The sequence below is a fragment of the Chelonus insularis genome, unplaced genomic scaffold (genome assembly GCF_013357705.1).
Source record: "Chelonus insularis isolate UGA/USDA-ARS -01 unplaced genomic scaffold, ASM1335770v1 contig_141_pilon, whole genome shotgun sequence".
In the NCBI taxonomy this organism is placed as follows: Eukaryota; Metazoa; Arthropoda; class Insecta; order Hymenoptera; family Braconidae; genus Chelonus; species Chelonus insularis.
The window spans coordinates 133,828-156,834 of record NW_023276382.1 but is presented as its reverse complement, the minus strand read 5'-3'; the positions used below and the strand labels follow the sequence as shown (position 1 = coordinate 156,834).

The 23,007-nt window shown below is 31.9% G+C and overlaps 1 protein-coding gene across 2 annotated transcripts in view; it reads left to right on the top strand.

Annotated features, from left to right (window-relative positions):
* Nucleotides 1-23,007, top strand: part of LOC118074973 (uncharacterized) — a 78,298-nt gene that overhangs the window by 8,257 nt on the left and 47,034 nt on the right. For both annotated transcript variants that reach the window (XM_035096542.1, XM_035096543.1), the window contains exon 3: nt 7,190-7,236. In XM_035096542.1, coding sequence (XP_034952433.1) covers nt 7,190-7,236 — 47 coding nt within the window. The remainder of the gene's footprint in view (nt 1-7,189; nt 7,237-23,007) is intronic.

The following is a 23,007-nucleotide window of genomic DNA, read 5'->3' as shown; positions in this document are numbered from 1 at the left end:
TAAACCTACTAACCGTATTAACACAGAGTCTTACTAATCAGAAATGATCTCTTCATATCAGATTGTGCTATGGAATGCCAATGGCCTGATTCAACATCGACAGGAAGTCCGAGCTTTCCTGGAGCTCAATAAAATAGATGTCATGCTAATATCTGAATCCTACTTCACCGAAAAAAGTTATTTTAACATACCAGGATACAACACTCATGACACTAAGCACCCGGACGGCACAGCACACGTCAGCAATAATAATCCGTAGAACAATAGAACATTATGAAATATCGAGATATGAAACTGCAAAAATTCAAGCAACCAGTCTAGTCTTGATGAACCGGCAAGGGCCTCTAACACTATTAGCTGTATATTGCCTCCCAAAACATCAAATAGAAAGCCAAAAATGTGAACAATTTTTTAAGACCTTAGGCTACAGATTCATTGCAGGTGAAGATTATAATGCTAAACATCAGCACTGGGGCTCCAGGCTAACAACTACGCGTGGTAAACAATTGTTCACAGTGATAAAGAATAACAATTATGATAGCTTAAGCCAAGGTCAGCCCACAAACCGGCCTACAGATCTGCAAAAAGTTCCTGACGTACTGGACATCTTCGTCGCTAAGGGAATAGCCAGAACAAGCATGAGTGTCAGTGTAAGTGATGAGCTCTCCTCTGATCATACACCTGTGCTAATCACACTCTGTGCAAACCAAGCAAACAACTCTAGAAGCCCATTATATAACGCTAACATAGACTGGGATACTTATAAAGAACTCATAGATAGTCAAATAACAATGAATCATCCTCTAAAAACCAACAAGAATATAGAAAATGCAATAGATCACATCACGCAGCTCATGATAAACTCAGTGACCAAGCAATAACTCCACAAGAACAAAATTATCCTAGATATTTAAGAGAAAAGATCTTAGAGAAAAGAAAACTTCGCAGGCAATGGCAGTTAAGCCGACATCCTGCAGATAAAAAAAAACTCAACGCAGCTACCAAAGAACTCAAAGCTGAACTCCAAAGCTACAGAAATAATATTTTTCAAACTTACATCGGCAATGTATCCTACCTCAAAGACACCAACTACTCTCTCTGGAAAGCTACGAAGTACCTACAAAGACCACAATAGCCAAACGCACCAGTACGTAAAGAAGATGGAAGCTGGGCCAGAAACTATGATGAAAAAGCAGAAGTGTTTGCAAGGAACTTCTTATCAGCTTTTACTCGAAACACCTCAGATTTTAGCCAAATAGTACACGACCTAAAAATACAACGATACCTAAATAGCCTACTACCTATGGACCTACCAATCAAACATATTACACCAAATGAAATTTGTCACCTACTAAAAAAGAACCTCAACCCAAAAAAAGCTCCAGGACACAACAGCATTACTCCTAAAATGATCAAGGAGCTTTCAAAAAAGGAGTGGTTTATCTCACATCACTATTCAATGCAATAATTCGACAATCATAGTTTCCGTCGCAGTGGAAGCTTGCAAAAATAATAGTCATACCAAAGCCTGAAAAACCAACAGACAAACCACAGTCATACAGGCCCATTAGTTTGTTACCCGTGATGTCAAAACTCTTCGAAAAGCTACTACTCAAGAGACTGAACTCTATAATAGATACACTCGACCTTATACCAGACCATAAATTTGGGTTCAGGAAAAAGCACTCAACTATTGAACAGGTTCATAGAGTTACCAACATCGTAGCTGATGCGCTTGAGAAAAAGAAATGCTGTACAGCTGCATTCTTGGACATACAGCAAGCATTTGAGTATGGCACCCTGGACTTCTATACAAAATCAAGACACTTATCCCTAATTTCTACCTACTACTCAAATCATACCTTGAAAATAGAAAATTTCAAATTCAATGTGAGAGCAGCACATCAACAATTCATCATATAAAGGCAGGAGTTCCTCAAGGAAGCGTGATAGAACCTACACTATCCTCAATTTTCACCTCAGACCTTCTAACCGACAATAGCGTTGCTGTTGCAACCTTTGCTATTGTAGCAGTCCACAACCACCCTGAAGAAGCTTCAAATATCCTCCAGAATCACCTCAACAGGATTTAAACATGGCTTGCTAAGTGGAAGATCAAAGCTAGTGAAGCCAAGTCAGTGTTAGTAACATTTGCACTCACTAATAAAACTTGTCCTCCAGTCTCCCTAAACAACCATCCACTTACTGTAGCAGATAATGTCAAATACCTGGGCATGCACCTGGACAGCAAGCTGACTTGGAAAAAGCACATCACAACCAAGCGCAAAGAACTTGAGATCAAACTAAAAAAAATGAACTGGCTGATAGGAAGAAAACACAATTGTCTCTTAGCAACAAAGTCCTCTTATACAAGGTCATACTAAGACCTATATGGGCCTACGGTATCCAACTATGGGGATCATGTGTGAGAACCACAATTGATATCATCCAAAGATTTCAATCTAAAACTCTGAGAATAATAGCCAACGCACCATGGTATGTAGCAAACGACACGCTACATAACGACCTGGACATTAAACCAGTCCTCGATGTGACACAATCACTTAGCTCGAGATACGTCCAACGGTTAGAAAACCATCAAAATGCTGGATCGCAGCAGAGAAATTAGAAGGCTGAAGAAAAAAACCAACCCTCTTGACTTGCCTAGCAGGTTCCTACCAGTACCGGGATGATACTCACTGGAGTGTCCACAGCTCAGGCCATCACGTCATTAAAATTATTTATTGTCCAAAAGGACAGATTGTAATCAATCAATAATAAAAAAAAAATAAAAAAAGATTTAGTGAAAAAATTCTCTCCGTGTCCCGAATCAACTGTGTACGTATCCTATCTATGAATTTATATGGACATATGAATGATGATACTGATGTCACTCACGATTATTTAATTTGCACATCAATACGAATTCTCGTGATGTGTTGCCTATATGTCCGTCCTTTTCGGATGCTCTTGTACTAATATAAATTTAAGCGGGTTAACAGCTCAGCAACGCAGAAACTCAGAGTATACACAGTAGGATTGTATGTGCATTCAACAATCATCGTCGTGGGAAATGAACTTTGTGTACGAGGCAATAGAACAAACGTCATTCATCGGCTTTTGCACTCTCTTGTTACTACTCACAATAACGTAATGCACGCGACGATGATAGCAACGACGAAATTAATTACACTGAGGAATCATATTGTTCTTCAACGATTGGCAAATATCCTGTCGATTTAAGAGATAGCTTGATTAACTTTGTCTATATATACAAATTGCTATACGTGGCAGTCTACTGTCCTGACTGTTGTATTGCTCTTCCTCAGTTCCATTTATCTCTCCCTTTGTTGACACCAAATGTCATTTTACAATCTGATTAATATTTTCAACAAAAATTCTTTTAACTATACTGACCTTGCTTTTCTGTTATGCTAAGTTCTGACTAATTCAAGGTAGTACTTGTCAACTCAGTAGCTTTAGTTGAATTGATAGAAAGAACTTTGCTGAATAATAATAGACCTTCATTTTGTGGATGTCAGACAGATTAACTCGATTGACTCTAAAATCTTTATTTTTACCAGAGGGATTTTTTTCATTTACTGAAATTTCACAACAGCAAAATTTGAATAATTATAAATACGAAATTCAGACTCGTACATAGGCAACTAAGCGGATTTTAAAGTTTATATAAAGACTTTACTTTGTCGAAATCACTTCAGTATGTGTGTGAAGTAAACATTCGTATAAAAAATAAAAAAAATCACTTCTTATGGTGAAGTTCCACTTTTAAACAAAATAATTTATTCTATGTAATAAAATAATAATCATTCCAAATATAATTGTGATGCCATCGAAAAAATATTTTTTTTAAGTAATAGTCAAATTGTTAACAAAAAACTATAATTTTTTTCAATATCGAAATGTTCATTTTCAATAAAAAAAGGAATCTGATCAAATTTAAATTATTGATTCTATAAAAATTTTATAACGCACTATGTACTATTCTACTAACGAGACTATCTTTAACTGCAGAACTAGTTACTTTGTAATTATATTCTCTAAGAAATTCAGCTCGTAATTAATTATTCTTTAATTTTATTTAATTTAAATAATGGAGTTTTGTTTGTGCACTTATTTCTATGTAATTTTCACTATCCTCAATCTATTTAACTGTAAGTCTAGCCTGACTCCTTTAATCCAATTTATAACACATTTAGGTTGATGTGAAAGTTACTCGAAGAAGTAAACTAACTTTTACTATGAGTAATTTTTATAAATTTTTTTCACTTACAGTAAAAGTTTAAAATATATTGTTGCTCTTAAAGTAAAAAATACTTTTACTCATATTTTTTGTGCTAGTATTCACCGGAATATAAAAACTGTGACGTTTGTTCCTAATGATTTTTAAAGAAAGTTACAGTAAAACTGAATTATTTAAAAAGCACTAAATTCTGTATTCAACTGAAATGTTGCTTTTTTTTTATAATAATGAGTAACCGCACTTAAATGAGCAGCGATGAAGGCAATCGTCTCTAGCAGAATAAGCCATGACAGTTTAGGTTGAGTTGTCGAGATGTTAGCTTTTCGTCAAAGGATTCCATTTATATGCGGTGAATTCCAGCCCACTGTATCGGCACGTGCAAAGCTACCAACACAAGCTCTTCGTGTAACTCTGTGATAGTACATTTGATTCTCTACTTGAAGATTCTGTATAATAGAGAACCCTCTGTCCTTATACCAACGTCTCTTAGATTGATGTCAGACTCAAGTGAATCACTTGAACATTGCTGACGTATTCTCAAATGCTCTGGAGTGCAAGATTAACCAATAACTATGTATCAATAAGTTATTTTGGCTTCAAGAGAGTCGTTTTTACCTCTGTTTCTAACTACCTCAACTTTTGTAGTTATTAATGAGTTAGTGATAGAGATAGTACAGTTGCTGAACTGAACAATTGTTATCATCACTCAGTATCATAATAGCATTAAGTAGAAGTGCATCGCAACGTCCTCGAATTTATTGCAGCTTCGTATAACTTTATCAACTATGTATGAGTATTACGATTAAGATATTATTCTCTATCGCTATGAACATCAAACAATAATATATTACAATAAAATCTCACAGATATTATCTATAATCTGTATATGTATAAGCCGAGATAATTATAGGGTTTACTCTTGTATTTGTTGGTGTTATGTTCATTCTATTAAGGACTAAAGTTTTCATGTTATACTGTACCGATAAAATTTAGATCTTCATGTAAAGCGATGGAAAAATAATGATAAAATTAACTGTTTAAAATTTTCGATACTAATAAATAGAGAAAACTAATTATTGAGAAGAGCGTCATCAAAAATTACATAAGGCAGTCAATTAAAGAGACTTTATTTAATGAGTATAAAATGTGAACCTACAGCAAGGCTGCACAAGTTAAACTGAAAATTTATGTTTAGATATTTGGAATGTGAACATAGATTAGGCTATACATTAGTGTGTGTATATGTATAATGAGGTTTAAAATTGTTAGATACTATATATAGTATGTATAATATGCTATAATATATAGCATTTCTACCACTAGATGGAAATGTAGGATTATGGTCCATTTGTTTATTTTGCGAGCACGATGTGTCTTCCATCAGCTAACCCACAAATGTATTGAAAAACAGTGTCTTGTTAATAAACAGAAACTTCGAAAAGTGAAAAATAATTATAATTTAAGAGAGTAAAATTTAACTAAGTAAAAACAAAAAGTGTTCAGAATCCTATCTTTACTTAATATTATGAATATGAAAAATGGGTCTGGGTTTAGTTTGTGCCCTGACGACGAACTTCCCATAAATTGAAATTTATAATTTTGTCATCTTTTAGTTTTTTTGTTTCTAAAAAATTACTATTGTTATAAACAATATACAATTGTATAATCACATCAAGTTATTTATAATAATATTCGTTGATATTTATCGAATATCATCATAGTCATTATAATTCAATAGACTAAAACCATTTTCAATTGTTTATGATAATTTGAATTTTTTATAAACAATACATGATTGTTCAGAGTCATATGACGTTATTAACAACCACATTATATTGGCTTCAGTCACCAGTCATGTTAATCATCTAATAAGTAGAATCTATTACAAATGTCTTCTTTACTCAACTTATTTTGCACTCTTTTTGTTATAAAAAAAAGGCTAAACCGAATTTGTTTAAACTTCTTCCAGGTCTTCTTCATTGTATTACCTTTCAAACGAAATTTGTCCGAAGTCGATATCTTCAGTGATTCTCGAGAGATCAAAAACGAAAAAAAATCCAACATACGTACATACATACATCCATGCATATTTAAATCTTTTAATATGCTTTGAAATGTCTCAAAATGTGAAGACATGATAAAATTACGAATTTCAAAAATCGACCCCATTACAATTACTTCCTAATAAATGTTCAGATTCATGGTGGATATCAAATCTGATATAATATTTGCAGATCTTTAATGATTATTGTTTATTTATTACAAATATTTTTTTGGCATTTCTAAAGACATCTGTAACCGTAATTTCCAAACTCTAAAGCATGCCAACATTAACCACAAATTATGAATTTATTATTATATCCTTATTGAAATAAGAAGGCAAACAGTTATGTAACAATATTTTTCACTCATAAGTACATTACTTTTAAGCATAATATTATTAGAATATCTAAAAAAAAAACTACATAAACATAGCGAAGAGAGTGGAATTTTTAGTTTTGGAGTAATTCCAGCTATTTTGTTTTTTTTAAAATCAATGCAAACGACGGAAGCGATACATTCAAATTTGATGAGCAGACAATGTTTACATTTAAAATAACTTTAAAGTGTTGTTTTTCTTTCTCAACTATTAGGATTTACACATAGCTCTTCGATGACGTTTTTTCAGATTTGGTTAATCTAGATGTTGGAGAAGAAATGTGGCAAAGATCATCTGGATCTAAGATAAAATTTCTATTCAGGAGCATTTATAAACAATGGTCACGAATTTATAATACGAGGCCAGGCAATTTACCAAATAATTCAATAATAATAAGTATAAAAAAAATGTTTGTCTAAAATAATGCGTAAATGGAAATAAGCATCGCTCATCTTTCATATAACTAATATGAACGTATATTAAACTGTCATTTATCATTGTTTCAGTTGTCTGAGTCCACGATCGGCATTTTTCTACGAATTTCCACCAAATGGTGAGTTGATTTTTTTTTTGTTAAACACCATTAATTATATTTAGAAACATAGAAATTCTCGAAGGAAAAAATTAATTTGTCTTAATCCAAAACACTTCAGAAATTTGAGATTTGCAGTGAATTCTTCGCGTGTAGAAGTCTTGACTAGTCGTTTATGTTTAAGCTCATAACATTTTATCAATTATTTAAAAGCAAGAAATAAAAAATAACTAATTCCACAGCAACTAAAAAATACATCTTCAGAAGACTAAGAATGTGAATTGAGAACATTTGAATAATTACTTTGTTTTTTCAGGAGAAAAGAAATAATTATAATCTGGTTCTATCAATGAATTGACACAGACACATGAAGTTAGCTAATAATCGAAATATATCGGTAAAATGAGTGGTATTCTCCTCATTTGTTATTTTATTTATGCAGGAAATTTCAAAAATTAGTAATTGGCATTTTACATCCACGGCGCGGAATTTGTGTGCGCTAATTTCTAACATCTATAATACAAAGTGGTTCTACTCAGAGATGCACGCTTTTACCGATTTCAGTCCCGGTGGGTTCCAGTTCAAAACTATTGCATGTACTTTTTCAACAGAACACCTGGATTTTGAACATAAGTGGTGGGCTAAAGTTCAATAGTAAATTTAAAACCATTAATGACTTTGGTGACGGAGTGATAACCATCGTTGCTTTTACGAGTACCAGGCTAGAGCCTTACCAAAAAAGCTAACACTACCTTCTTCTTGCTTCACGCGTTATCAATCAAATAATGTTTCCGGCTACTGACGAACATCCACAGTGACTTCACGGCTGGACACGAATACTGGGCCAGATTCTCGGTTGACAAAATAAAAAACCTAGTAGTCCGAGAGCCCGCTGCAAAATCTTGAGCCTATCGAGTTATCGCATGAAACATTTTTTGTTGTAAAGTACTCACTACTTTATTTTTAAAAATTAAAAGGCTGTCATTTTAAGTGGTACACAAAATTTGTATGATTTTTTACATCTTCTAATATAAGTACCGTAATCGTACCGGAGGAGTTTTCGCTTCAAAGCATGCTTAGAATTTACTTCTTATTATGTAAAATAAAATTATCATTTAGTGCTTTGATTTTTATGGGCCATCATCTTGGCAGGACTTTTTTTAAGTTTCTTTTTTTGACAGGAAATGTACCTACCGAGTTACTGCGACAAACTAGATTTCAATTAAAGTTTGAATATTTAGTTTAAATATTATTCACACCTCTCAGAAGATAAATGCAAATTTCTGTAATTCCACAATAACTGGAAGTCACTGTTTAGAATTAAGATTTATTAAAAAAAAAGTAAAAGAACACACATGAAGCGGTAACTTCTTCAGTACGATTACTGTACCGATATTGGAAGATTTAAAAAATCATATAAATTTTGTGCACCACTTGGGATGGCATCCCTTTAAGATTTGAAAATAAAATAGTAAGTATTCACAACAAAAAATGTTTCATACGGTAACTTGATTGGCCTAAGATTTTGCAACCGGCTCTTGCTCTATTTTATAGGGCAGCTGCAAGGTATCAAGTAGTTGAATCATTATTTTTTTTTGGTTAAATTGGTTAAAAAAGAAAGGTGCACAATATCCTGGTAACTAGTCAGTTAGTTCAAAATCATCATTTTTTATTTAGTTTATGAAGTTGAATGAACTATATTTAGTACGATCAATTTATGATCGTGCAAACGGTAGCTCTGTAGCAAAGTTTTCCACCAGTAGTCAACTTATTATTCATTCAGGCCAGTCGTTGTTACTTTATTCGATACCGTGCCAACTCCTCCATCCTTGCATTCAGTTAGAAATCAATTTCAGTGCTTACAATAAGATCCTCAGTTACTTTAAGTCTTTTTTAAAATTAATATCAGTTGTCATTATATAAAACACGTATTAACTTGGCACAAAAATTTTATTCTCATACTCATATTCATTCTCATACATTTGACTTCTCTAAAACTGAAAGAATACTGATCGAATGTCTATAAAACTACAAAAAATGCAATTTTGAAGTCTGTTTGTTTTATTTTTATATCCTCGTTATCTATTATCGTCAATTTAAAAGCTGCACTTGATTTTCATTTATTCAAATGTATCGTTAGCTAGATTTAAAAGAAACTAGTTGTATATATACTGAAAAAATGGAGTTACTGTGACTTTATAGATCCAAACAATAAAATTCTTAATCGAACTTTACAAATATTTGAAATTATTCATACTGTCTGAAAATCTTTAAATTAATTCTTTGCAAAGATTGAAGAAGTAATCAGTTTTTGAGTTTTTTCTCAAATAAAGTAGGAATAGCTGGATAAAATTTTCTAAATTAAATGAAGAATTTAATGAAACGATCTCGTTAAAATGTATCAATCTAGTCTTCAACACATTGGGTTAGATCCTTTGACAGAAATTATTGTTTATAAAAAAGTAATCACTAACATTTATTTATTTATATAGATACAAATAACATTTCAAATCAATTAAATAATTGTGAGGATCATGAAACACGAAGATCAGTTGAAAAGGTCAATCTCGATTGCTGGATTAATTTCTGCAGAAATTAATCAGTCATGATTGAGGGCTAAAAAATGACTGAAAAGTTGAAATAAAATTCTTCATTATTAAATAAAAATAAATGTTTATTTTAATTTTACTTTAGATGTTGGATTAATTATTCTAGGAAATAAAAGGGAATATTTCAAATATGAAAAACTAATTATTGATCGAGATAGAAAAAATAGGACAAACTCTTAATAATAATTCAATACAACTAGAATGTTGATAGTGTAGAACTGCTGGGTTATACTGCTATCACAACTTATTTTTAATAAAAATTTTTTTTTTTAAATATGCATGAAACTAGTTTTTCATATAAAATTGCTCTATTTAATGGCAATTGTTTTTTCTCCTGTTCACTATTTTTTTTATATTCGATAAAAAATAATAAGTAGTATTATTCGCACTTTCTGGAATTATGTATATAGCTATATCTCATTGTTGACTAAAAGATGCTTTACGTGGTGAACGAGCTCAACTGCAAAGGGGTAGACAGGGATAAAATTCAAGAGTTTTAGATCTTTTTTTTTAGCACTAGACGTTTCTATGGCAACCTATGTACATTCATAGTAGCTAAGGCGTGACAAACACCTTGGAATAGACAATGACAAAGCTCCTCTGTCGACTCTCAACAAAGATACTTATCCTACAAGTCCGTTCGTGTGTGACGTATTATCAATCGACTTCGAACTACTTGATATTTTTATGATTCTCAAGTTAACTTTTCAATCCCCTCAGTAATGCTTTGATTATATTAAAAATGAAATAGAAATTTATCGGCTACAGATTTTTTTGTTAGATCTCATAATAATTTCTTCCTTCCCGAGTAAAAATGTGTCATTAGGTATGTCTAAAGACCAATAAAATTCTAATGACATATTTGCTGCCTAATTAAGGCCTGATGTGGACCTAACAAAAATTTTTACTTGGGATAGGCAGGCACATAAATCGCTATCTTTAATAAATATCAATATATTTGTCTGTAGCATAATATGTTGCATTTTTGCATACACTCTTCAAAAATTTATCAATACATATTACGCTGTACTTAGGTAAAAGTAAAAAAAAAGCTTAAAACCACATTCTAACTTTTCAAAGTAGCCCGAAGCTGCGTAGAAATTACTCTGGCAATCACCACGTTTAATCTTTTTTTTTAAGTGAAAAGATAAAAAAGAAAAAAATATAAAATATAGCCAAATTTACATTCGATTTTTAAAAGTTTATAATATATTGTAAAACAAATTTTTTTTCAATAATTAAACAACAATATTTGAATTGATACGAAATAGTTAAATACAATTAGCTTAGAATTTAATTTAAGAAACGAAAACTTCAAAATAACTTTACCTTCGGATATTGATTTTTTAAAAAAAAACAATTGATAATTAATTGGTTTTCAAATATATAAAGGATGATTTATCCAAACTTTTGAATCAGAGAATCTTGAGAAAGATAACACCTTGGAACATAATGATTACTATTGATCAATTTTGAGGATTTGATGACTTTAAAAATTCAATTTGTCATCTCTTGATTGCAAGTTAATTTCTCAAGTCAATAAATAACATTAACAAATTTGTAAGAAGATATAAATTGTTATACTTCTCTTGATATAATAATTAATTATTTTTATTGCATCGCTAATAACTCATCGAGTATCTAGAAATAATACGGAATGTTAAACTTAATTAATTACTTGCAAGTAATTAGTATTATTCAACAATGACTATTAAAAATAATGAATATATCCGATAAAAAAGATGTTATTCAGATGGAAACTACCAAATGCAATTTCTTTTCAGTTAGCAAAAAACCTGAGCTCGAGTTGACGACAGTATTTATTTTACGTGATTTTTTGAAAAACTCAAGTTTTTTTTTTACTTCTCAACAAAAGTATTTGCTATTTCAAGCGCTGGTGAACGAAGAGTCACCAAAATGACAAATTGATGCAGAAAATGTTACTATATAACGTAGGTTGACATGAGATAAAAATATTCTTCCTCAATGCACTCCTTGGTCCTTGTCATTCAACTCTTCTCTATTGCTCTTCTTCGTTTCATCTATACACTATCTTCAAGCCCTTTATTCACCCTCTTTGTTTCTACTGATCCGACTACCCTCAATCGCATCTCTCCCTCCACTGACGTCTGGCACTACCGCCTCCATATCCATTCTCGTATTGAGCTTTGGCTGCACCAGAGCTAAGAGGTAGGTTTATTTTTATTCCATACGATTCATTCGATTGAACATGACTTGTGGTTACAGTCGGCAATATATTTTCGATATTACATAGACGACATCCTGGCTGTCCCGTGAGTCCTCTCTATTCTTTCCTCATATCGTTCGTTTGCTGCTAACTTCATATCCTCCCTCCATTTTATATCCTTTTTACATTGATGTAAATTATGCATATCAAATGTTGCAAGGAAGTGGATAGCTTTCTGAATTTTTTTATCATCTATTTGCTTGAAAACGGATTCAAATTATCGTCAATCATTTCTTTATGTGTAAGAAAGTAGCCATACTTTACTCAATAATTTTTTAATGGTTATTTTAGCTACATCTTGGGGAACAAGATTAATAGTTTCAGTGTCTGATTATTACGTTTGATATCATTGAGCTAAGAGGATGTCATCAGTTGAAATTGATTTGAATCATTGCCAGCACTTACGTAATGATTATTACTTTTTTGTAACTATTTTGTATTGAATGTGATGAACGCTTATCAAAAAAAAACTTTTAATGTAATACCCAAGTAGAACTCGTAAAACTCATTACTCATAAATGTCTGATAATTCGCTACCAACCATCAACTGAACACTGACTAGTTTATACTTAACATTCACAAATAGGCTTCATACTTTGAATGTTAATTTGCTGTAAGATTGTTTGAAAGATTGATCAATTGATCTTGCTTCTAGTTCTCCAATGGCTATTATCAATCTTATTCCACTACTTCTATTTATCAGTTTTAACTCCAGGAGTCGTATCGTTATTCATCTGATCATAAGAATTCTCCAATACCTAAGTACTTTCTGAGTCTCACAAAATCTTTATCAATAAATAAAGAATACAATTGACTAATTTGAATTGAATACAATATAAATGTTTATGCCAATTAGCAAAAAGATTCATGAAACCGCACTATTGTGTACTGTAACAACAATGAAAATTATCATTTGTTTAGAATAATCTTGATAGATAGATTGTTAGCATAAAAGTAAAATCAATATAAAAAACTGTATGTAACTATGTAAATTTATTACGTACATTTTCATAAACATATTAATTTTATTTATACACTACGCTACATAAATGGTGTCTCAATTTGGTATAGGAGGGTATTATCGGGAATTGCATGCATTATCGGAAAAAAACTAAAATAATCGGAAATCATTTATGCCATGTAGTGTATTACGAAGGATAAGCTTTAAATTTTATTTCTCTATCTCGCATGAATCTAGTTCTGTAATAGCATCCTCTCTAAAAATATATCAACAAATAAATTCTTTCACTGTCATTGTCACTGATTCGTCCTCCAAAAATAGAACTAATTAACCATCAAACAAATAATATTTAGAATCACACAAAATTTTTATAATTTTTTATCATAATTTATTTACTAAACTCTTTTAGTCATTAACTTGAATATGCTTTAATGAATATGAAAAACAATAGTATCAATTAGAAATACTCAAAAGAAACAAATAACGAGTAACTTTTTAACAAAAATTTTTAGTGTATTTTTGTCCTCAGAAATCACAACTTTTATTCCGATTTTTTCAATGTCAAAAGTATGGGTGTGTACATATATTGAACGGAAGAAAAGTACTCAACTTTTCGATGGAAGTATCACAAACATTACAGGCAAAAAATTTCACTTGAGAATTTCCTGAGGTATGTCAATGTACATACTTTATGTCACTTGAATGACAAGTATTGGTTTCAGTTGGGAATTGACTATTATAAACTTCAATGAATGTTCTTATGTAAATCATTTAAATAATCTATTGATTATTTTAATTAGTAGCATTTTAACACTTTCGTAAAGAAACTCGGGGCATAACGGATTCTCCAAAGCTGTTGATACAAAAGTTAACATTGATTTGAAAATATGTCTATTGCTCATATTACATTATTATGGGTATTAGTCGTTTTAAATTCAAAACACCATTTTGCCCCATCCCGAATAAAAATAAAAAAGGTCATGTCCCAACATGATCCAGACTGGATCAGGATCTAGTATGGAATGCCGTCATAGGATATTCATATATGGTCCCTATCAGGTTCTAAAAGGGAATACCCTGTTACGAAATCCCAATCCAGTCCTGGGGTCCCGGAGTATGATCAGATTTAGATCAGATATTACGGAAAAAAAATTCATCAAAGTTCATAAAAATACTAAGTATTGAAGTAAACATATTATTAGTATTCGTATTTTAAAAAAGTATTACATATGTATCAGTTGATATGTCTGTAATTGTTATTACTTATTTAATAAGTTGATACACTGCAAATCCAAGTTGTAAACACTTTTAAAACGTTAAGCCTCTTCAGTGTTAAATGTCATGAACTAATTATAAATTTTTCACACACTACGAAACGTGTAAAAAGTGTCTATAAATCATGCATAGTTTGTTAATAGGCATTTGACATTGAACACATTTTACGCGTATTATTTTAACACGTTTGTGAAATCCTGGGATTTGCAGTGTAGTCGAATGGGTAAAGGCACCAGTTTTTAAGTTGCGTTAAGTAGTGGTCGTAGGTACGAATCCCCAAGTTACAATTTCAATTATTTAATTTTCTGCGGAAGTTTCATTAAGTATAATATAAAGAAATGGAGTAAATGGACTCTCTTTAAGGGAAAGTCAATTCTTCCATTAAAGATGTGTAGAACATTTAGCATAAATATAGTAAAAAACAGTATTTGATCCGAAGTAGGATAATAAGACTATTTTAATCTAAATGTTTGTTGCTTTACTCACACTTTAAGCTCATTTACTCTTGTTTGCATCGTAATCGTAATCTATCAAATGCAGCTATTTTCTAATTTTTCTAAAATATTTGTTGGGATTTAAATTTGGTTGAAAACGAAATGTGTCTATGTTTTTTTATGTGAATGTGTATGTATGATTATATGCTGCAGCATCAAATTTTTAGCCGTTTCAAACAAAAAAAAAACAAAAAGTGTACCTATTTTCCAACTATGTGGAAAGTAATGCTGACTACTAAACATAATAAGAAATTTCGTGGCCAACTGGAACTATGAATAATCGATCATTTACGAAAGCGAATGAACACATTTGCTTTGTCATTGTTGTACTTCGGAAGAGAATATTTACAATATTTTTTTAAAAATGAGATGACAATTTGATAATAATAATAAAAAAATATTCATTAAAAAAGCCAAAAAATTACTAATGCCCTCCAATTTTTTGATTTTTTTCTATAAAATATTGAGGATGATATTGACGTATAAACAAAACTTATAACAAGTCCGTATGGAAAGTATACTATTTTTTTCAATACTCAATAATGTAAATTTATAACGCCTTAAAGAAATACTACATTTGATTTAATAAAAATCTCACTAGTTTTTAACAAATTATCTTTAGCTTCAATAACTTCTCTTTTAGTTAATAATAGTTTAAAAAGATAAATATTTCTTCTTTAAATTTAATAAATTGGTTATTGGGAAAACAATACACATTAAGTGATATATTCAGTCTTATTGAGCCAATTAGATAAATTTATTATTATTTCAGACTTATTGTTGGAATTGCACATTATTCAAAATTGTGATTCATATCAATTTATCCACAGATTTTCATGCATTCATTTTCTATTATAGATTACAAAAATAATTGTTAAAATACTAAAAAATCATTTTCAATAAAAAATATTAAACCAATTAAATTTCTTTTAAATCATTTCATTATTTGGTTATAGATGAATAAATAGTGAGGAATTTGAATAATTTTTAATTATAAAATGAGAGAAAATATTTGAAAATTTCTCTAGAATTCTTTTTTTTGAAATTGCAACGAAATCCCAAAAAAGTCCTGTTCCATTTTATTTGAGAAACATTTCGAGATGGAATCCTTTCATAATTCTGTTGAAACTTTTTTACACGGTATTAAGCCGTTATTTTTTCTTTTTTTTTTTTAAATACACCTTCATTTATACTTTTAAATCTTCTTCACTATGGACGTCATATCTATAACATATTGATTTCCAATGAATGTGATTAACAACTCAATTAATATTATATTAAGTATTTAACATAATAGGGGAATATTTTTTCAATAGAGTTAAGTGGATAATCCTGTGAAACTCAGACCGTTAACCAATACAAGTCGCGAATAGAAGCGTAGATAAATTCATGCCCAATGGCTAAATCTCATTTATTAATAGGGATATTTGTTACTCAGTAACGAGGTGTTTTGTCGATCAAAATCGTTAGCCACATAGTTATTAATTATAACAGTTTACGGTGTAATGCTGATGAGCACATAAAAGAGCCAGATTATTGGTATTATTTAGCATATAATATTAAAACATCATGAATATATTGTTACAAAGATTTATATCATTTATCTGCTTGTTCTCTTGTTTAATAATTAAATTCCACTATTTCCGAGTGTGCATGCTTGCATATGTTATCACATGCCTTCTCAAGTGAAACAGACGAGAGACAAAGAGAGTAAAAGATACCTTAACGACTCAACAACTCGTCATGCCACAACTCTTTTCTCTATTTCCCTTTGTAACTATCTCTTTTTTATTACACACATAAAACTATGTGATGAACCTGAGCTCATTTTACAGCAATATATTTTTACTTTTATGCTGATATCACAAAATATTTTGTGTAAGCCTTTCTTACCACTTGAAATAGTAACTGTAGTTGTATGTTAATTAACCGTAGACAATCTTGTATAAATTTGAATATATTTTTTTATCATTTCGTATTCAAAGGAAGAAAAGAAATAGAAGAACCTTTTTTATAAGTATTAGAAAAACAAGAAACAAATGAATAATTTAATAAGTAATAAGAAACATCGGTTTATAAAATCACATTTACTAAATGAGTCAAAAATAGAATTAGTTTTAGAGGACTTTAGTGAGGTAGACAAAGTTATTTGAAATAGGAATTAAGTTCGCTCGAAGGGCAGATTATAAGAAGATTTATAGAGAAATGATGTGCGCACTGTACTGCACCTTCTATCATAGAACTTACTCAAAAATTATGTCAATTTGGAAAAACTACCAACTATATTCACCCGAGCGAGTTATCTTCTCCCTGAGGCAACTCTTTATTCTTTAACATTAAGTCCCAGGACTCTGAAAATACTTATCCTGAGTTTTGAAAATTTCCATGTATTATACATTATAGCATATGCATAGGATAATTGATTATTTTTCTCATCGTTCGGTACTTGGGTACTAATATTGTTACTTCACAAATGCGCGATTATTTATAATAACTGAAAAATATTTTATGCATATATTTATTGAGTATTGTGGAAAAAAATTTTCATCGGGAAAAGTAATAAAATGGATAAAAAATCATGACAAATTCCAAGCACGTTAATTTATTCCTTATTCGTGTCTATTTGGGACATATAGGAAAGCAAGATAATTAGGGTGGAACGTTATTGTCGCAGCTAATAAACTGATGCGTGGACGTTAATGTAATAAAGTGATGGGTAGTCTGAGGGGCTGACTAACAGCGTACTCGTATTATCCGTTAATGAATAGAGATGTCGTGGCTAACCCTGATTCATTCGATTATTTGTCAGAATGATATTATGCGCGATCAATATTGCCTTTTAGTTTTTTTTTCTGTTCTTTTGACATTGTAGGAATTAATTGACGTTTCATTTTTCCTATGTAATGACATTAATTGATTTATTCATTTAAGTGAAAGTTTTCTTACATTCAAAAATTATTTTGCTTATCAATTTACATAAACGTGGGATGGTTCTCACTAATTGAAATAGATGGATACAAAAATTAAACTTTTTATGAGCTAAAAATTTCAAATAATAATGTATTCATTGAAACATAATATTCCAGTTTTTACTGAAGCATATTTTCTATCAACTAGTTGTCAAAAATAAAATTAGATTTTGACTTTGAAAAAGGTCAAAAGCAAATTAAAACTGAAAATTACTTTGACCTGATTTAGAACTACATACATAATAACTGATCAAAAATCAAGTTTTATTTCCCAAGTCCAAACCAGGTCTAAAAATTTCCAAAAACTGATTTCGACTCAAATATATATTTTTCTTCCCACAAACATGCACTAGTACGTGTATGAGTAGATATGTCAATTGTTTGAGCCAAATAACGTTTGGTTTGAATTTAAAAATTGATCAAAAAAAAAAATTTTATAGATAAATTATTTTATTCATGTTGTATTTCAATCATTCAGAAATATTATCAAATTAGCTGATAATTCTAAGAAAAGTACGAATAGAAATAAATGTCTTTATCGTCTTCCAGTGGGATTTGAACTTGCGACCGCTCAATTTGAACAGCAGTGCCTTATCCCGCGTAGATACTCGGTTATTTCAAATTTTAATTTAAAATAAACGTATTTCTCATGAATTTTTATTTGCTTTTGACATTAGGCTTAAAGCAGATCTTATGTTCCTCTGAAGAATTAAAACCTGTTTTCAACTTAATAGCTTTGATAAAAAACATTTTATTTTATCAAAGTTCACCAAAACTAAATTCAAACCATGAAAATCAGGTCACTTTTAGCTAAGACCTGACTTTGACTTAAGAATTAAAATAATTTTTTCATTTTGAAGAGCTATATCCAAACTAAGTTCAGGTTTTCTAAGTCAAGTCTTATTCTGTCGGCATATTCCGACACTAAAGAAACATAGTTCAAATCAGGTCTTATTTTTTGACTCAGGGCTACTATGACATTTTTTTATTTTTCAATGTTAATTGTAATAACATAATAAATATCTTAGTCATAAATAATTTAAATTTTAGGTTAAACTATCATTTAACAATTCTTTAATCGACTCATTATTCGTAGAAGCTTCTTCAAATAAATTGAAAAGTAGTCATGGTCAAGGAATGTTAAGACTTTTTGAACCTCTATGATCTTTATTATATTTTGAAGGAAATCTGTAAGAGAGTATATATACATTTTGAAAGTATTTATCTTTTGTGATTAATTATTACATACTCTACTACCCACGAGTTTAGTTATGAAGTTATTGTAAGGGATCCAATGTTTTGAATAAAAATTTTAGGCTTACCTATATCTTCGTTTTGTGATCTCTAGAGTTCAAATTAATCGTTTTAATTCTTATCTTGCAGATAAAACAGGATGTCAACTCTATCTTAGACTTTTTCAATGCGTAATAGCATAAAGAAGGGGATTAAGTTCGTATGGGATTAGATTCAGTGATTTTTTTTAATTATCAATGAACTACATAATTTGAATATGGAATAAGTATACGGGTCATTACACTGCGGATCCAAGTTGTAAACACTTTTAAAACGTTAAGCCTCTTCAGTGTTAAATGTCATGAACTAATTATAAATTTTTCACACACTACGAAACGTGTAAAAAGTGTCTATAAATCATGCATAGTTTGTTAATAGGCATTTGACATTGAACACATTTTACGCGTATTATTTTAACACGTTTGTGAAATCCTGGGATTTGCAGTGTAGTCTTTAAATATACTAAATAAAAAGTTAGTAACTTGAAATAACATCTAAAATCGTCTGTCCGCAAGTTTAAATAAGTATTATGGAGTCTGATTTAAGCGCTGACAAGGATCGATCGTGTTTACGTTTTGTGTCCGTTTTACGTGTCTAACAACGTATTCTGTGCTGGGTTTTGCCTGCGTCTAAGGTTAATCTTGTTAAAAGTGATGTTCTAATAAGTGATAAAAAATCAAAAAAAAAGGGCAAGCAGAGAACCATGAGCTTTCTGAGCCCAGGGAACTCCACCAATGGATCAGCCAACCCAAAAATGAATTTCTCAGAAGCTCTCATTACTGAATCTGTTCTTACCAAAGACTAAGCGATTATACTAGATGCAATAGAAGGCCTAGCCATCCACCAATATGCAATAGCTATTGCATCACTCTGTCGCCCTCAAAACATTTGACATATATCCAGAATATCCAACGGAAGAATCTGTATATATCTGGCAACGGCAAAAATAGCTGAGGAATTAGTCAACACTCACAGACGTATAGCCAATTAAGGCCATTCTCTTAGTATTCGCCTATTAATAGCACAACAAAAGGATTATTCTTTCAAATGTACACCCAATAATTTCCAATCGTTTAATTGAAGATAAACTACTGAGTCTACAAATCTACACTGTCTCGAAAATAACTACACTGCGAGTGGGTCTCAACCTCCCTGGCTTTTAACATATCCTTAGTTTTAGACGGCAAGTATACATCAAATCATCGCTTGACAGTATGGTATGCTTTTTCTGTGAAGGTGAAAGCTACCTTGCAAAATCGTGCCCATCTACCAGCAATGTAAACACTACTCGAGGCTCTGAGTCTAACGTGAGAACCACTGACAACGCTTCACAACCAGTAAGCACTATCGATAATGAAAATAATCTTATTGATTTTGAAGAGCGATTTCCACCTCTTCCCCCGAAACCAGCTCTGGACAATGGCGAAGGTAATAAACTAGCTGCTTCCTCAACCCCAAAGAAACGCCAGTTATCGGACACCTCACCCAGTTTGCTAGAGAGTTCCTCCTCCTCTTACAGAAACAGATGTGTGTATCCTCGTGCCTTTCTAAAGGCGCGAGAATATTACGTCCCAAGTAACGCCGTCACAAGAAGTAGAACCATTCCCAGATTTATGCCCTATAAGGCGAGGTACTCAAGTAAAATGTCCTTCTCAGGACGGGGAAACAAGGACTCTCACAAAAACGTCGTTTTCACTAAGCCTGACCTTACTCCAAAACGCCGTCCCGCAAAAAAAATTAAAACTGCTCCAAAACCACAATCGGCTCCTACACCACTACCTATCCCAGCTCTGGAAACAGTCATCAACGAAAATCCCCATGACTTTAAGTACAGCCACTCTCGGCTTTACAGAATTTCTCAACAAGTCATTTTCCTATTATAATACACAAGAGACGCTGACTCAATTAAAACTCAACTCGATGGAACTCACCTCAATGATGAGAAAGCTTTACTTGTATCCTCCTAGTAAAAATCTCAAAAACAGATTTACCAGACTTATCAACAAGCTCGAAGCCGGTTTGTTTTCCTCTGATGGAGAATCTGACACTTACGCCTCTGATTCTAGCCTCATGGAGCTGAAAGACTTGTTGACTCCTCCAAGCATTTCCCTTCTTCAGTTAAACCACAGCTTACCTCTCTGATAATTTTTTTTTGGAACGCAAGAAGCATCAATCTCTGCCATCTAGATCTTGTACGTCTTAGCTCCAATCTAGATATTATAATTTGTGTTGAAACCTAGTTAGTCCCTGAGGTCAACTTTTCCTGTCCAGGTTTTCTCGCTTACAAGAAGAACAGCTGAAGTAAGGTCATCATGGTAAAGGTCCATGATGAATTGATAGGATCGGACCACTTCCCTACCTTTATTAATTTATCATTAGAGAAAAACTACTGTAAGAAAAAAACGTTTAAACTAAGCTCTCTTCGCACCAACTGGATCAAGTTTGAGAAACTTCTAAATGAGTCATTCTTTGAGTTTCTAATACCTGGCCACGAGGAACTATCTGCCAGTGAAAAGTACAATTTCTTTATGAGAATCGTCTCTGATAGAATTATCAACAGCTCTTCCCAGAAAAAACAATATTCAAAAGAAACCCCCTTCCATGGTGGGACACAGAATGTTATAAAGCTGTAAGACTCAAACGTGCAGCATACAAGAAATGGCGACATACTCGCAATCTCCCAGATTATTTCAAGAGATTGTGCGCCTCCGCTCGCAGAACTTTTAGAGCCAAGAAGAGAGCATGCTTCAGAAGATTTGCTGAAAGCATTGACTTCAGAACCAATCCTACCTACGTCTGGAATAAGTGCAAGATATTCAAGAACGCTTGGGTAAAAACTTCTCTTTATCACTCAGTCAGCAACATTCAAAATCGAGGCAACATAGATGCTGCCATCAACAAATTGTGCCCAGCTTGGGTTTCCACCGATCCTAACTGGCTTCCTACATCTCAAGAAAATGAACTTTTTGATACTTGCATATCGTTCACTGAGTTCAACATTACTCTAAACTCTAAAAAGTCTGGTTCTGCTCCTGAAGTAGATAGAGTTGACTTTGAAATCATAAAAAGTTACCTATAAAATACGAATTGTTGTTGCTGGACATCTTCAACCAAATGTACTCCACTGGTATTTATCCTGACTACTAGAAAGTATCCTTCATCCATTTTATATCCAAAGCTGATAATGTTGAACTTCAACTCATTGTTCTCACTGCCTGTATGAGCAAACTAATGGAAACTACTATCAAAAGTAGACTGCAATGGTGGGCAGAATTCCATGGGCTTCTTCCAGCTTCACAACAGGGCTTCAGAAATGGAAGATCTTGCCTAGATAACCTTGCAATTCTGTCGTTAATTATAGATGATGCATTTCTTCAAAATAAAGAGGTCATGGCCGCCTTTCTAGACGTGCACGGCGCATTTGACAATGTCAACTCTGACATTCCCCTTAAAAAATTAGCGTCTACAAAACGGAGTAAGATCTGTGTTCAAAGGGGTACCTCAAGGAGGAGTGCTCAGCCCACTTCTATATATGCTTTACGTTTCAAATGTAACGGATAATATTTTCTATTCTATTTCAGTTCTACAATTCGCTGATGATATTGGAGTACACTGTGTTAGCGGTGGAAACAGTAGAGCTGTTAAAAATCTCCTATTGGAGCGTGCCATTTCACTAATCAAATACAATCTCAGAGATCTTGGGCCAGACCTCACTCCAAGCAAGATCTCTTTCATCGATTTCAATCGCAGAAACATCAAACCTGGAGATCTGGCTATCACCATTGATGGTCACACGATTAAATCAGTGGACAGAACTCGTTTCCTAGACATCGTCTTTAATCATCAGTTGTCATTCAAATTCCGTTTAGAATTCATTCACAACAAGTGCCAGCGCTCTTTAAATATCATCAACTTCCTATGTGGTAAATGGTGGGGTAGTAAT